The sequence below is a fragment of the Sturnus vulgaris genome, chromosome 1 (assembly GCF_052056855.1).
Source record: "Sturnus vulgaris isolate bStuVul1 chromosome 1, bStuVul1.hap1, whole genome shotgun sequence".
Classification (NCBI taxonomy): Eukaryota; Metazoa; Chordata; class Aves; order Passeriformes; family Sturnidae; genus Sturnus; species Sturnus vulgaris.
The window spans coordinates 74,980,179-74,996,269 of NC_142243.1; the positions used below are offsets into that span (position 1 = coordinate 74,980,179).

The following is a 16,091-nucleotide window of genomic DNA, read 5'->3' on the forward strand; positions in this document are numbered from 1 at the left end:
GTTTGCCAGTTGGGATGTAAGTGGGGAGAAATAGCTAATTTCCAATATAACCTCCACTTAGGGAGAGGAATATCTTCCAAAGAAGAGAATGGTGTTGGTTTGGTTGTGTCTGATGAAGAAGAGGAATGGATGGTCAGCTTTGAACTCATAAGTTACTGGGCAACACAGAGGTATTGGAAGAAGCCCCATGGAACAACCTGCTTCAGTGCCCTCTTCATTGACTTCCACGATTGTCTTCTGGATGGCCTTAGACACAACCAAGCCATCTTTCTTAGAGATTCCTGACAAATCAGCTTTTCCCCAGGCAAAAACATTCATTACTCCCATCTCCTGGAGAGTATTGTTGAGAACATAACTTTCCTCCATCTTGAACTGGGGCAGGTACACCTTCACTCTCAGTGGTTGCATCATAGCCAAGCTGGTCCATTCTGTGAGTTTTTCATAGGTGAGGGCACATTCAAGCTGTAAGATGATATTGGGAGCAATGATTGGCACCGTAATGAATGCAAGGAAAGGAAGTTCAGTTTTTCCCACTTGTCTTCTGACCACACTGGAGCAATGCTAAAGTATTGCTCTCTATGTATGTTACTAGAGAGAAAATGAAGTGTTACCTGTTCTAGGCCAGTAAAGTCCTCACAGTCATCCTCAGGAAGAAGAATGAACATGCTCAGTTCGTTATTGTAGTATTGGAGCTCTATGACTTTTGTTTTCAGTTCCTCTATGATGGCCATGTTAAAATATCCTTCTTGAAACATCATTTGCACTTTCCTTCTTTCATTCTGGAACACATGGAACATATTAAAGGGAAAATACAGAAATTATCACCCTGGTTTTAATTGGTTTCAGCACTGAGGTTATAGTTGAGCTCAAAAACATCATTTAAACTGGTCATGGGTTTAATGTACTTGTAGCATTGATATATTTCTGTAAACTGTAGTCCCAATGAAGTTATCCATTTTAGAAACATAAAAACTACATTTCCCTTTCTAATGGCATCAAATTACTTTACCCACAACTTCCTCATTACATTTTTCTTTTTTCTGGTGTGTCAGATGAGGAAACAGATACATCTTATGCAACCCATAAATTAAATTCTTCATGAATAATGTATACATTCCCCTGAGATAATTTGTCTTTAGTACATTTTTTCCCGCAAGCACTCAGTGTTCTGTTCAGAAATAGCAGCAAAGAAACAGAATCCTCAGTATCAATCTCAAGAGCAGGCTGTTTTTGAAACAGCACCCTTAGTTGCAAAATCCCCAACAAAGTTAGTGCATGTGCTCAGTGGATTTGTTCCAAGGATCTCAGCTGCTCAAGAGCCACTTCTGATGTGAATTGACACAAACATTTACATATTTGGTTAGGAAAACAGAGAGAAATACAGCCTTCTATTTTTCTCACTTAAGACCACTGTTTTGTCTTGGGACAACAGAGAGGAGAAAAGCCCCCATCTGCTATTATAGGAGACAGACATCTGACCTCCATCCCCCAGCTGCTTCAGTTCCTGCCCATACTGTACCTTGTTCAGGTGGAAATACATTTCTTTAGTGTCTTCTTTCTTAAATTCTACTGCCCACTTTCCTTTAAAATATATAGCATTGACCAAGACAAGTACAGTAGAAGGATCAATGAAACCAGCAGCAAATAGGTCTTTAATTTTACCTTTAAAAATAATGAATTAAGAAGAATTATTACTTTGTTCCGGCAATCAGCTAACTTAGACTATTAACAGTTACTTATTTTAAATTGACAAGTGGTATGATGCTGTCAGACAAATGGCAAATATTTATGTACAGCTTTGGAACCAAGGAACTCAAGACATTTTTGTTCCCCTTATTACATTTATTTCCTATTGAAAAGAAAAAATTAGTGCAGGTGTTTAATATATAAAAATCCTGCTATCTTTGGAAAAAAACTAGAGTGATATTCCTAAGTGGTTCAATTGCAAACCGAAAGACCCACACATTTTTTTCTTTACCTTTTGTCTCATTTTCAACCCAGAAGTTAATTTTTTCTCTGACTTCTTCTTCAGTGTATTTAAAATTTACTGGTTCCAGTTCTGCTCGATAGAATTTCTTTGTGGAATCCAAGTATTGCTGGAAAGTACAAATTGCAGAAGCTTATTGTAACGTGATGATTTTTATAAGATAGATAATTTCATGGCTTCAGGATAGTTCCATGTAGTAGATCAGCAAGAAAGAAATTAGTAAAAAAGGCATATGTCCCTTTGTGCTTTATGATGGAAAACATTCCGCTGAGCTCCCCACTCCTAGGAGCTGTTACAAGGGAGACCACGGTCGCTTACCTGGAAGAAGGGATAAGTAATTTCTCCAAAGAGCCTGTTGGCAATAGTGAGACAACAGCCTGGTCCGGGTTCACTGACTTCAGCCAACAGAGCCTGGAACTGGGAATGGACTCCTTCATCTTGTTCACACTTCAAACAGGAAAACAGATGTTTCGTGGTAGGCTTGAGCTTTCCTATGTAAAGTTGGACCTGAGGGTGAATTGCAGCCTCTCTCTGCATGAGAAGCCCTACTCCACCCAGCTGATACAGGCACTGGAATAAATGCACCAGGACACCACCTGCTATTCCCCCTGTGCCATATGTGCAGAATGACAAAACAGTTCCCCTTCAATCCCGCACCAGTTCACCTCCAAACCACGCCGTGTCCTACAGTGATGTCTCTGGGCACACTGAGCAAAAGGCTGCTGCCTTAGAGGCTGGGAGAAGCCAAGGTGCCTTTGGCATGCTCTGTAGTCAAACCTTTGCAGGTGGCAGTTGAAGCACTTATCACATTTTAGATTGCCATTGCTGTTTTGGTTAGAAACCCAAAAAGAGAAGGCTCAGCTGTTGAAATGTATGATCTCACAACGCCCCTTAAATAAGTAATAAAGGAACAGTAATGAACAGGTTGGCAAATCTAGATGGAGAGGTTGATCAGCCTTGCTGTGCTTTCTGATTAAGTGATTGCCTTCAAGGAAAAAGGCTGACAAACTGGCTCCTCTTGTTTCAGCTTAGGTGCAATTGTATCTTACCTCCTCAGAAGGGTATCTGTTTTCCTGTCTCGTACTGCTCAAAACTTCTCTGAAATGAAAGACCTGCAATGTAAATGTTGGATGAATGCAGCTGAGTGAAGATACTTCAAAGCTGAAGCAGTGTTGCTAGCCTAACCCAAAACACTGCCAGATACAGTCCCTGTGGAAAGGCTCCTTTATTCTTTACCATAAAATCCTTGCAAGTGACCAAGTAGTTTTAAGAGATGGTGAGTGCATGAAATCTTTGAAATATTTCTATGTGAGAAAGAAGGCTTTGAGTGTACAGAGAAGGCAAAAAAACACATTAAGGGTAAGGAACTCTTCTGAGCTCTGAGAGTGCAGGGATACCTCCAAAACACTTGTCTTAGCACTGATGTATTCATTGAACAGTCACTTCAATAATAATGGTTAGTCTGAAGAAGTTTGGTATTAGGAACAGCATAATGTATTTTTAAAAGGGCTTTCTGTGCATCAGCCCTGTGGATGTTTAGGAACTGTATCAGATGGTACAAACAGCCTCTTGGCCTATATCTTGCCACCGTTCCTTTTTCAGAGCAAAGACTTACCTTCTCAATCTGCTCGAGTGTGCTGCCCCTGGCTCCAAGGACAACCATTCCAAAGGCAGCTGAAAGACTTAGTGGGGAGAAGAAGATGTTTTCATTTCTTTTTCTTTTGTTCAGCTCTCTGAAAAAGTCAAGGCAGAACCTGGCATTGGCTGCACTGAGAGAGCACATTGTGGCACTGCAATCACCTGAAACAAGGGCAAAAATAATTTAGGCTTCTCATCCTTACACCTACTATGTTTAGATGCCCTGATGAGGTTTTTTACAATAGCTTGGTTGAATTATTCAGTACTTCATGGAAATTCCCTGTTCATACATTTGGGATTTCACAGTGAATCTGAAAACCAGCACCCTGAATAGCAGAAGAAACACATTTGCAGAAACAATATTCTGAGCTGAGCTGCTTCTCTAGCTCATACCATAGCTATGGCTTTGCCATTCAGCCCTAACTTTGTCCTAACCAAACTTCCAGCTCAGTTAATATCCTGATCTTTTTGCCTTGAGTCCTCCAGGCATAGCACTTATTAATTACACCCTTTATCATATCTTACTCTTTGTTTCTCTCTGAAAACTTTGCTTGTATTACTCAGCTCTGCCTGATATACTGTGTCCTTCTAAGGCTTGTTGGTTAACAAATGTTTGACAGAAAATGGAACTACAAACATGCTCAGTAAGATTTTGAACAAAACACATTATGCATTAGTGGAAAATTCCAGACATATTTTTTTATCTGAGGCTTAAACCTTTTTCCTGCAGCTTAAACTCTTTTTCCCAAATACCCTTCAGTTACTATTATTACAAACAGATCATCTTGAATGTTCTACAAAACTCTTCATATCTTAGACCTAGAACAGAGTTCCTTGCTCATGAAAGACTTTTCCCAGTGTCTGTATCCAGTAAAGTGTTGTAGAAACATCTGATCACAAGTTCAGGACTTCAGAAGTCCCACTGTTCTAAGTCATATTTGGTTTGATTCTTACTGAGTCTGCATAATTTCCTCCACGCATGTAGTAAGCATATTTCCCCTATTACACAAGAAGAATTAAATTATCCATATAAACGTTTGAAAGATATGACATTATAGAAAGACTATGCTCTTATAAATTACCAGTCTGGGTCATATAAAAGAAGTGGCAAATGGTTTTAATCTTCTTTAGAAGCACACTTGGAAAGTAGAAATTTAGAAGTACCATTGTACAAGTTAAGCACATAATCAATACTCAGCCCATACATTTTAATGTAATCCAAAACATTGCACAGCGACTTGGAAATATTTGTCACTTCCTCAAAATATGTCACATGCCATATATATGTGCAAAGGAGGTATGTATATTACTAATGGACATATTGATCCTTAGATCCTAGTTCTGTCATTTAGAATTAAAGATCATGGAGATATTTACCTTCTCCCCAGGACTGACGGTGTCAACTTGACAGTCGAGCTTCTTGATGGAGCTTCTGGAGCAATGGGATATAAAACCATTGCCACTCCCAGTGGCAGCGTAAATTTCACTCACAATGAATCATATTCCTGTCTGTTGCAACCAGTTAGTATAATTAGGGGACCTGTTGTGGAATCTTGAATTTTCCCATATCCCTAGGAGTTCAGAAAAAAGTCACCATTTTAAATGCATACTAAGACATTAAAAAAAAAAAAAAGTCTTAGTTATAAAAAAAGAAAACCAACTCCTAGAAACAAAGGCAATTTCAGAGGGGTTTTTCACCTGTAAAGAAATAAATTCAAAGAATTTCGTTGTGTTTTGACGTCAGAAGTGGCACCAATGAATGCAACATACAGTTTTTGTAGTAGAAATAATTATACTTCTATAACCAGCCCACTGATTCAGTCCTGGGCTAAACTATAGCCTAAGTATAGCCCAGAACTTCTCATTACTCCTCATTTTTGTCAATGTCTCTGAGGACATCTGATGATTGTCTTATATGGCTTCAGTAAGTCATAGGCAGCAGGGACAGAGCAACCTGCTTATAAGAAGTAGTATATCTCTGGTGTTATTTTCCTGAGAAATGATCCTTCTTCACATTCAGGTTGATATGGTGTGTGGGTGGGCAAGTATTCACTTGAGTGGATGCAAGCACTAACAACACAGTTTTGTAACAAGTACTCAGTTATCACTACTAAGATATATTTACACATCTACCCAACTGGATAATAGGCTTCTCTGGTATTTAGGAAACTCTAAAGGCAGTTTCCTATCAGTCATACGGTAGTCATGGGTTTGAATTTTCCCATAGCTATTTCTTGGGAGGAAATAGAAATTAAAAGCACATTGTTCATTCAAGCCCTGACAACAAGAGAGTCAGACCTGCACAGATTTTGCCTGAAGCAACAAAAGCCGTGGAGTCTTGCTTAACACAGGGGCAAGAAAATTTCCCAAAGAAGCACCTGGTTTACTTTCCTGTTTTCTGGCTGCTCTCCACACTGTCACCTAAAATCCTACCTGCTGAGCCTGTTCCTCAGTGCTGAGGAAACTTCTCTGTCTGACCATCCAGGAGCCACTCCAGCAGTTACATCTGCACCAACCAAGCCGGGATCAAGGCCACTTCACAGCTGAATCCCCCACATCCACAGTCACACCAGATTTCCTTACCATCACAGAGCCTCAGACATCTCAATCCTTAAAGTAATTCAAATATTGGTGCAATAACAAAATATCAGCTGGAGCTGATGCCTCCAAGGAGGGACCCCAAAGAAAGGACACTTTGGGCTTTTATACCCTCACAAGCTAAGAGTGAGTCCAAGGTCCTTGGCTCCTGGAGAGTCCAATCTCCTGGCTGAGCCACAGCTCCCTGGGCCCTTTGGTCTGCACTAGGTGGGCACTTCATGGCCCCTTGCCTGGGGCTCCCACCCAGAGCTCAGCCTGCAGCTCCACCCAGAGCTACCTGCACTGAATGGATTCCACATTGTCACCAACAGGAACTGCAGAGCAGAACTGGGCAGATGCTGTTCCCTTTCTTCTGGTTTCTTGCATTCTTACTTTGGGCACTGGGCATAGCACAGTTGGAGGAAAAATGTTGTGGAATATAAGAGGGGGAAGTATACAGGTAGGAGCTACAAGATATAACAGTTTTAAGTCAGGGGAGCATCCAGGTGTCTCCCAGCACAGAAAGATGTTTTTTGAGCAGCAAGACACAACCAAGTGTTTGTCTTTCAGGAATACTGGCAGTTTTTAATCCATATTAGTACAGCAAATGGAAAATTGCAATCCTGAAGCACAATAATTAATGGCCTTCGGGCACAGGGGTCTGTGCTAAAAGCCACACTTACCTTAAAATGCATTCTTCTGTGTAGTAATCTGTTAAAGCAAAGTTCAAGTTATCTAATATGCTCACAGAATGAAACACTACTCTCTTAGCCCCTGCTTAGTTTTCTAATACTTTTGAGCTCTTGTCTTAACCGTTTAAAGTGAACAGGTTTCTCCAGGTTTCTTCATCATTGTTTGTTATTTCTCTGGTTTTGTAGGTACTTCTGTTCTTAATTCATTTTGAGTTAATCTAAAGATTAACTATGGTTCCATTTTCCCATTTGGTGTGTATTTTTTTCACATGAATAATTTTCTGTCAGTGGTCAAATTGCAGACAATGAAGCTGGACAAGCAGTCATTCCCAGAAAGGAACATTCTCTGCTGTTACTCTAGTCTCCCGCTTTGCTATTTTGTTCTCTTCTAGGTTAGTTTAGTGTAGGTTAGAGTGTGGCTTAGACAGAGATAGTTTTTCAATGGGAATGTCTGGGAAATCCAAGAGCTTTTGTTCAAGCAGATTGAAGGGTCTCCCGGATTGTAAGTTTTGAGGAGACTTACTATGCAAATGCTTGCTGGGAAAGGCAAAGCTACAGCTCATCCTGCTGTTGAACAGAGGGCTGGACTAGGACTTGCACTGCATTTTCCAGATCTGTGATTCCCTTCTCGCTCTTTGAATAATGCAGAGGTTCATTGCAGGCCAGAGAAAAATGAAGGGGATTGAAGATGATCACAGTAGTCTCAGAATCAGGGGACTCTCTTTATTCCTTTCCATTGATAACTTGCTAAAAGAAAAGGATAAATAGCAGGATGACTTTTTCTAAACGTTACAGAGAAGTGGTTGCTGAGATGCTGCTGTGTGGAAAGGAAGATGAAGATGTAAAAGCACTGCAAGTACACAGGCAGTGACAGATTTTGTTTCAGATAGACTACTTTGTCAAGAATGCAGATTTCAAAGATAGCCCTTTTAGCTGGTGGTCAGATGCTTGCCATAGTAAAGTTGCTGTAAGGCACAGAGGAATGGATTGCAGACTGACCTGCTCTTTAAACCTAAAATTCCACACATTTAGATAAAACTGTAAATAGCACTACATCCTTAGGGATAAGTTTTGCCCAGCACTGTTTATCTGTTTGCAGTTATTTTGACTGAAAGTCTCAAAATTTTACTTCACTTTCCAGCAACATTTTTTGATGTTTCTGATGGCCTTGGAGCCAGGACCAGGGGAAGTAAGACTTCTCTATATGATTTTTAAACCACAAAGAGTTCTGACTACATGGATGAGATAAGCATAGGAAGGCCAAAGCAAGGAACAAAGATCCAGTAGGTGATGTCAATCAGCAGAACACAACCTCACAGCAAGAAGCAATTACTCACTCTGCAGCAGAACAGACCACCAGCATATTCCTTGTGATTATTCTTTGCTTCAAGAGAATGCAAGAAAATTGGATGTCTACAGTTCTCCCATGGCTTTTTTCCTCACTCTTTGCAGCCATATGCTTCCCTTGCTGTCAGTGTCTGCAGGATGTAGCAGATTCTTGTCGAGAAACCAGAGACTGATCTCAAGTTTGACAGCAAAGGCTTTTCTTGTCCCTTTCATCTTACAAAATGCAAATGCATGCTCTGCTACCACCCTGCTCAGGTGGTAATTACAGAGTACCTGATTTGTCTGAGGTTGCCTGTGAGTAAAGGTACCATTAGATGAGTGAAGTTGCTGAATAGCAAGAATAAAACAAGGACTCCTTTGATTTTCACTGGCCAAGAGGGCCTCCCTCCCTGTTTGTCAGACATCTGCTACAACAAATAACAAGTGTTATCCAATATATCAGAGCAATTAGGGTGATAAAGTATCTGTGGTGATCCACAGAAACTTTAGCATGACAGAAAACATACCTCTTGAAGTTGAGGAAGTTGGAGATACTCCAGATGTTGCTGATGGTCTCAGCTCATTTGGGAAGCACCACCTGAGCAGATTCTGATATTCATTTCAGTGACCTTCAGGTTGTATGAGTCAAGAACCTATTGAAAACCAAATGTCAGCTTATAAATAGCACTGCTGTCTGCTGACTCTCCAATACTGAATTTACTGGCAACAAGGTGCAGGAATTGATGAGTGTGAACTTTGCAGAGAACTGAGCCACCTCATGCTGGTCATTCAACTTGCCAGGGAAAAGGTGAGCCCAGCACTGTTGTTTTTCCAACTGAACTTCTTTGTGCACCAGAAGCTTTTCCACAGTTGCAATAAACCCCATTTATAATAAACCCCATTTACTCCCCAGGGAAATTTACATACGACACAAAATAACAGCAAAATCGTCTTCATCTTTGATTCACTGATCAGCATCCAAAATTAGCTTTAGCAATACAGCCAGTTCTGCCTGTACCTTCACTGCTCACACCCTTTCTCATTGTTCATAAGCTTTGACTAATAGGAAATTACATTGGTAGACAGGGACATCTGCATGTGTCTTCTTAACAGACTTCCATAGTGTAAGCTGATATGACTACCCAGATAAATATTTCTGCATGATGACCCTGATTTATAAGCTGATTCTGGCTTTCTGAATTATCTCATCTGTAATATTTCTGGATATCATTTCTTTGTGGCAATTTAAGTAATTTTTTAAGCCAGGTTTCCTTAACTTAACAGCAAGTGCAACATTTTTTAAAGCTGTAGGATACAGAATGTCAATAAGTATTCCTCTCCTGACTCTGCCTCAATGCATCCCTTTTCTTGTCATTCATCGTTGTGGGATGCAGCAGAAAGTAGCAAATTTCCTTTGCATCTTACAAAATAGGCTGTTTTCCTATATTGCTTAGCCAGTGAAAAAGATAGCAGATATTTTCATGCAGTGGAGCTGTTGTTGTTAAGTTTGGTTAGAAATGACATAACCGCGGCTGGAAGGATCTTTGAGATTCCTGGTGCATCTGCTGCCCTAAGGTGGGATGAAAGATCTAGATTACAGTAGATAGGTGTTTGTTGAACCTGTTTTTGAAGCTTCTGGACAAAGAGTTTCCAAACTTCTGTTACATTTCAGTTCTTCCTTATTCCTGAAGTTTTAACTCATCTTTGTCCTGAGTTCTCCTGACTGAAAATTCAAACAATTACATTCAGTTATCTTTAAAGTTCGATATGTGCTACTGGCTAAGTTGTTCAAATACTTATTAGTCAATTTATCCTTTGTACAAGACGCAATATTTGGGAGTGTCTCTTGATCATAAAATGTAATTATTGTAGTTGTACTCATAACCAGGAACTTAACTAACCACACTACCCAAAACCTGTGGGTACTGTTAGCTACTGAGCTACCTTACCAAATTATGGACTTGGAAACCTGAAACACCCTTCAGGATTGTTCAGCCCTGTAGCACATTGTGTAATTTTCACCATTCTGAGGAGAAAGGAATTGCTTTTGACCATCAGTCTGGATGTTAAAAATAATTGTTCTTCCTCATTTCTGTGACAATCCTTGTGGTATGATTTGCATAGCTAGTCAAATGATGCAGTGACTCAGGAGTCTTGTATGTTATTTGCATAAATGTTAGTGTGGATACTCTTGCCAGTCCTTACAGCTAGTGAAATCAGATGTATCATAGGTCCAGAAATGGAGTTTGTTTGCCAATATTGTGTGCACATATTGTTAGTGACTGAGTTTTGAAAACAAATAAGATTTGAAAATACCCTTCCTTGTCTGCCAAGCACTGTAAGGAACAGGCACGTGGATAATGGGAAAACACAGGGTCAAATTTTCAGCCAATGTAAACTGATTCAACTCCAATTGAAATGTGAAAAGAGAATTTGTTCCCATGGAAAAGGTTCTTCTTCAGGCCACAGAATAATTCAAATGTTATGTTATCTGCATACTGCCATGGAATTTGTACAATATATCATTTCTTCATTCTGCAATTCAAATTCCCACATGCCTGGGATAACCAAGGGCTAGTGAACTGTCCTGAAAATTTGTTCTCTATATCTCTTCACATTTCTGCTTTCCCTCAGTTCCATTGATTTTTACCATTGATAAAGTGTTTTGCTCTCATATTATCCTGGAAAAAAATTTAAAGCCCTTTTATCTTCTGGCCTGCCTGTAACCCAGACACATGACCTCGGGAATCCCAAATACTTGCATCCTGGCTGGCTGTAAACACTTGTGTATAATCTAATGGGGAGCCTGAGACCAGCCAGCATCCCTTACCAATATCCCTCATAAAACAAGGTGCTTTTACAGAATAAGATATTTAAAAAAATTTGACTTACACACATTATGCTTCCAAGAACCTAGTGATTCTTCTTCATGCAGAACATGTAAAGTAGTCCCTGCTATTGTGTTCTTGAGTAACCACTGGATGCAAACAAAAATGCTTTGACAGAACAAGATGTTCAATAGCTTTGGTGTTTGGCCTGGGACACCCAAGTGAAATTCACACATAGAAGAGCCTCATATTTTTCCAGATCGAGGCAGGTATCTAACTACAACATGCTGATGAAAGGATATTAGGAGTGTATGAGAAATCATGACACAACACTTCCCTTGCAACTCTCTGTGTGCCAATGGAACAGAGATCCCCTGGCACGAAAGCACACACAGCCAGTGTTACTGCTGGGGGATGTGCCATTTGGCCCTTTCCCTAAATCTCTTTCTTTTTGTACAAAGTAAACATTACCAGTAAGCCATGGGAGGTAAACAGGATCTGGAACACCATCAAATGCCTGTGGGGTAACTTCAAAGCTCTGACCCTGCCAGCATGCCTTCTCATTTAAGACTTGGGAAAGCCTCCCACATCTTCACTTGCAGAGCTGAAGTTTACTGTATATTTAAGATGTGGTTAATTTTTTCCTCCTGTATTTGTAAACTAGAAATGGGATGTACCCATAAATATATTCTTCCTTTGTCTGCTTTTGTGGTACATGGAGAAACAAAACTCTGTGTATTCATTTCTAAACTGAGACTTCAAGATGGCCCTTTTTTCTTCCTGCTCAGCTAGAGAGCTGGGACTGAATTTTGTTCTCAGACATGAGTGTAAATCTATCATAACTCCACCAATACCTGTTCACTGATGTTTTAATAGCTTATAAACACGTTTTGTATAACTGCAAAAAGAATATGTAGGCAGAATTAGACCAGAATTAGACCATAATTGCTTTTGCAGTACAGTTCAACAGCCGCCAAAATGTATCAACACTGTTTTAGGCAGAAATCCCAAAAGACCACCACACAGGCTGCTGTGAACACAGTCAGTCCACCTCAAGTCACACACAAGACAACTGCATTAATATATTCTGAAAATAATATGGTACTTTAGAAGGGCTTTCATCCATTATGGAATTTTGGATCGAGAAATACTTTCCCCTCAGTAGTCGCCTCTGTATTGAACTTATTATTTCCCACTCATCAGGCAGAGGGTCATAGAATTGGCAGGATGAGAAATTATAGACTTAGAACAACTTTCCTCCAAGGCCAAATACCTCATGGTCTCCAAGAACTGCAGTTTTTCAGACATATGTGAAACATCAGAGCACTAGAGAATAATTTTCTTAGAAAGTTTCATAGTGATACTAAAAAAAACCCCTACTTCTGCATTCATTATTATTTTCAGAATGGCAGGTGAGAGAAATTAAGGTAAAAGACATTCAAGTTCTTGGTGGTGGTAAATGACACTTTCCTGTGCTTGTAGTTCATGGATGAAATGCAACAGGCAAGAGTCAAGACGTGGCAAATGTTCAAAAGCATTGAGTGCCTAAGGCAACCTTCAAATCAAGGTTCAAAAAGCCATACCAATTAAATGCTTTGAATAATTTTATTGCTACCTACTTCCAAAGGGAGGGCCTGGAGCGAGTGTCTGAGGAGAAGAGTTTGGGACAAAGCTCTACATAACTCCATGCCCAGCATCTGTATGGAGACTCGCTCAGGACATGAATATGACCAGTGGGTTTTGCTGCCTTTATGGCAGCCGAGAGCCTTCCCCCATGGTGGTGTTTAGGCATTGGAATCGGTTCCTGGAGACATGTAGGAGCAAAGTAGTAGTTCAGCACTGAGCTGTCTCTGGCTTGGGACCTGATGGCTGGGGACAGTGGCTTGCAACACCTCCTGGAGTGTGGCCCCACCATCAGCCTCGTCGTTTGGCTGAGGAGGGAAGGCATCCTGCTGGACTTCTGATTTACACAGCACATCATCCAGCTCTTTAGACAACCCTACTACAACGGGAGACTTTGTGGCTAAGAGTGAGATAAGAATGAAATAAGAATTAATTAAACTCCATTGTGTTCACTTGTTTGAGAAGAGCCCTAAGCAGGAAAGGCCCATTATAATTTTTCCAGTTGTCTTGCTGAAGCAATGTAGAGTTTTTTTCTGGGGTTCTAGAAATGCCCGTGGCACTTGATATCAATGTCTTATTTATGCCTTACTCCTTTCTACCACAGTATTGTGCTCTCTTTGTGCAGAAAGAAGCAGATCCTGCTCTACCCTTAGGGGGAACATCAGCCAAAGTAGAGAACGTTCTTGCTTGGATTGTGTTTGATCAACAAGAGGAACAGGTGATCAGCTCTTAACTCATAAGGAATTACAGAGGCAAAGCATTCTTTTGGTCACCCCTGTAGCAGCATCTTCCTCAGTTCCTTCTTCATTAACTTCCACAAAGAAAATTCTTCCCCTATCTGTCCTAGCTAGCTTTGCAGTCACTTTCATCTCCTCATTTTTTTCTAAAGGCTATAATCTGTGTAAATGCAGCCACATAGCAAACATCCTGGGGTTTTTGCAAGAACTGCTACATGGTTTAGAAGCACTGACCAAGCTTCAGGCACTATGGTTCACTGTAGTACATCATACTAGATGTGGATTTTTTCCCACAACACCACAGGAAGTTAGACACTGGTATGGAAGCATAGCTGGGGTTGTCAGTTCTGGATATTTGCTGCTGTATTCCAGCTGTGGATCTGATTTCCTGTACCCTAGGCCTAGCCCACATGTTTCAGCAGAACAGCATGGGGAGCTTGAGGCATCAATAGTTATGGCTTGAAATGTATGGTGGGGCTTCTGAGGCTTTTGTTGAGCTCCACAGCCATTGTCAGTCTGCACCTCTGCAAGGTTTGCACCAAGCAACAGGCAAATAAGGCAGCAAGGTGGAGTTGTTCCTGTCTGGGGTATGAGAGATACACCCAAGGCCCCTGGGCATGTCTTCCAGGATCCTTCATATTCATCATCATTCATGAGCAAGGAAATGGCTCCACACTGCCAAAGCACTCATCCTTCAGCCCTGGAGGCTGCTCTGCATCACAAGCAGCAGTCAGGGTATTCACAGTGTTTCCTCCTGGTGCCTAGAGGGTGGCTGGGGCTGACCAATGCCTATATTTTAGGCCAACAGGCTCTGTGCTCAGCACTGCTCTGGGCAGAATATCACATTTCTCACAGAAGACCAGCAGCTGAACTCATTGAGAAAAATGCAGCTAAGTCCCCTCCAGATAACATGCAATGCTTGCATGAATATCATCTGAAAATATGACTGAGGGGACTTCTCCTGTGACAAAACTCTAGTTTGAGAAAGCCTTTCCCCACAGTGGTCGTCCCACTACAGTTTAGTAAGATGATTCCTCACTGGGCAAGCTGAGGGCTGTGGAAAAGGCAGGACTGGTCATTGCTGCCCCATTTTTGGGAATGCGTTGTGCTGACAGATTGCAGAGAGGCAGCAGAGTGGGCTGCAGGGGGGATCTCTTGGAAAAGGAGCTGTGGAGTGTGAGTGGAGGTAGAGCAGCAGCTCTGTGAGGTTGCAGGCTGCAACTAGGGCTGTGCCAAAAGCTACCTGCCTCATGAGGCATTGCACGAGAAAATAAGGCATCCATCAGGATTTGTGAGAGAGGTCCTTTGGGAGTGCTTTTCAAGGGTGTTTAAAACTGTCAGTAAGTGTGTGGAAAAGCTGGACTCTGTTTCCAAACTGTAGCACTCAGGTGAGGGAGGATTGCAAAACAATCTTGGAGATGTGTAGGTGGCAGTATTCTTACACAAAAGCTGTGACTCACATCCCATAACCAAGAATATCTAATTTCATGCATGAGGATTCAGATGAAAAAGCTGCACAGCAGCACTCTGAAGAACTGAGATGGAGCTCACAGCTGACCTACTTCATTCACTATGTTCTTTTCTAGGCAGATTTTAAGAAAGTGAAGGAAAATTCATGTTATCAGAAAAGTAGAGACAAAAATTCTTCCATAGCATTCTAGTTAGGATAGACACCCACATACAGATAATTTTTATCTGCTGTTACTGGACTAAAACCGGAATGGGACCAGACCCTGGAAACCAGAACTCATCTATAATGCAGTTATTGAACTACAAAGTTATCTGTCCTGGAGCTCTCTTCTTGTGTCTTTAAGCTGCACTCCTTCATGTAAGGGCTTCAAAAGGAAGGTGAGCAGTTTTGCCCTGCAGCCTATGCTAAAGCCTGGTGCCTGAGAGCACTTGGTGCATTCTCTTGAGAGCTGAAGGCTTGAATTCCAGCAAGGATATGGGATACAGGCCTTTCTTCTCCTGAGCCACATGAATTTCTTCACTGCAAAAGTTAAGTAGTATTTTGAATTTTAAAAAACAGAAAGAAAAAAATGAGTCATTGTAATGCCCTTTTTCAGAAGCCCTATTTGAACAGTTTTCATAAGGTCTGCTTTGAATCCATTCTCTAGATGTTCCCCAGGAATTTACACCTCATCCTACCTTGCTCCTGAATTTCAACACAGGCAAAGCATCTAATTGCTCACATCAAAATAGCTCAGAGCAAGCAAAGGAAAATGCTAGCTGCTAGAAATTTACAAAAGGAGAAAACAAAATGCCTACAAATTTTGGATGAGGGAATTTTTCTGTTCAAGTTTAAAGCTGCTTATGTTCTATTTAGGAGACACATCAATATTTTAATGTGTCTTCTCCTTTCTGAAGCCATATATAATTCTGTGCATTAAACATGTTATTCACTGATTCTCCATTAGTTATATATATAAATTTAAAAAGCACATTACAAATGTTAATTTGTTAAACCTCATCCCTCTGAGGAAGACATCACTTATGTTAAACTAGAAAATTATCAGTAATGTCTCCCTATCAGCTGGAAAGAAGTTTAATTTTTTCCCACAAACATTCCCAGGTAATGCTTAACTGTGATTTCCATGATTTATACTGCACTTTAAAAAACATTTCCTCATTTTTCAAAGTATGGAGAGGGCTCTGTCTCTCAGATTTGTGTCTCAGAACTTTT

At 40.7% G+C, this 16,091-nt stretch overlaps 1 protein-coding gene across 1 annotated transcript; it reads right to left on the reverse strand.

Moving 5' to 3' along the window:
* LOC106850828 (leukocyte elastase inhibitor A-like) lies at positions 1-3,770 on the reverse strand. The gene is made up of 7 exons (XM_014872439.2): positions 3,603-3,770; positions 3,037-3,099; positions 2,306-2,434; positions 1,979-2,096; positions 1,520-1,662; positions 612-779; positions 1-462 (listed from the first exon to the last, which is right to left on the reverse strand). Exons 1-7 carry the CDS (start codon positions 3,768-3,770, stop codon positions 58-60), a joined length of 1,194 nt encoding a protein of 397 aa, XP_014727925.1. The 3' UTR covers positions 1-57.
* Between the last annotated feature and the right edge of the window lie 12,321 nt (positions 3,771-16,091).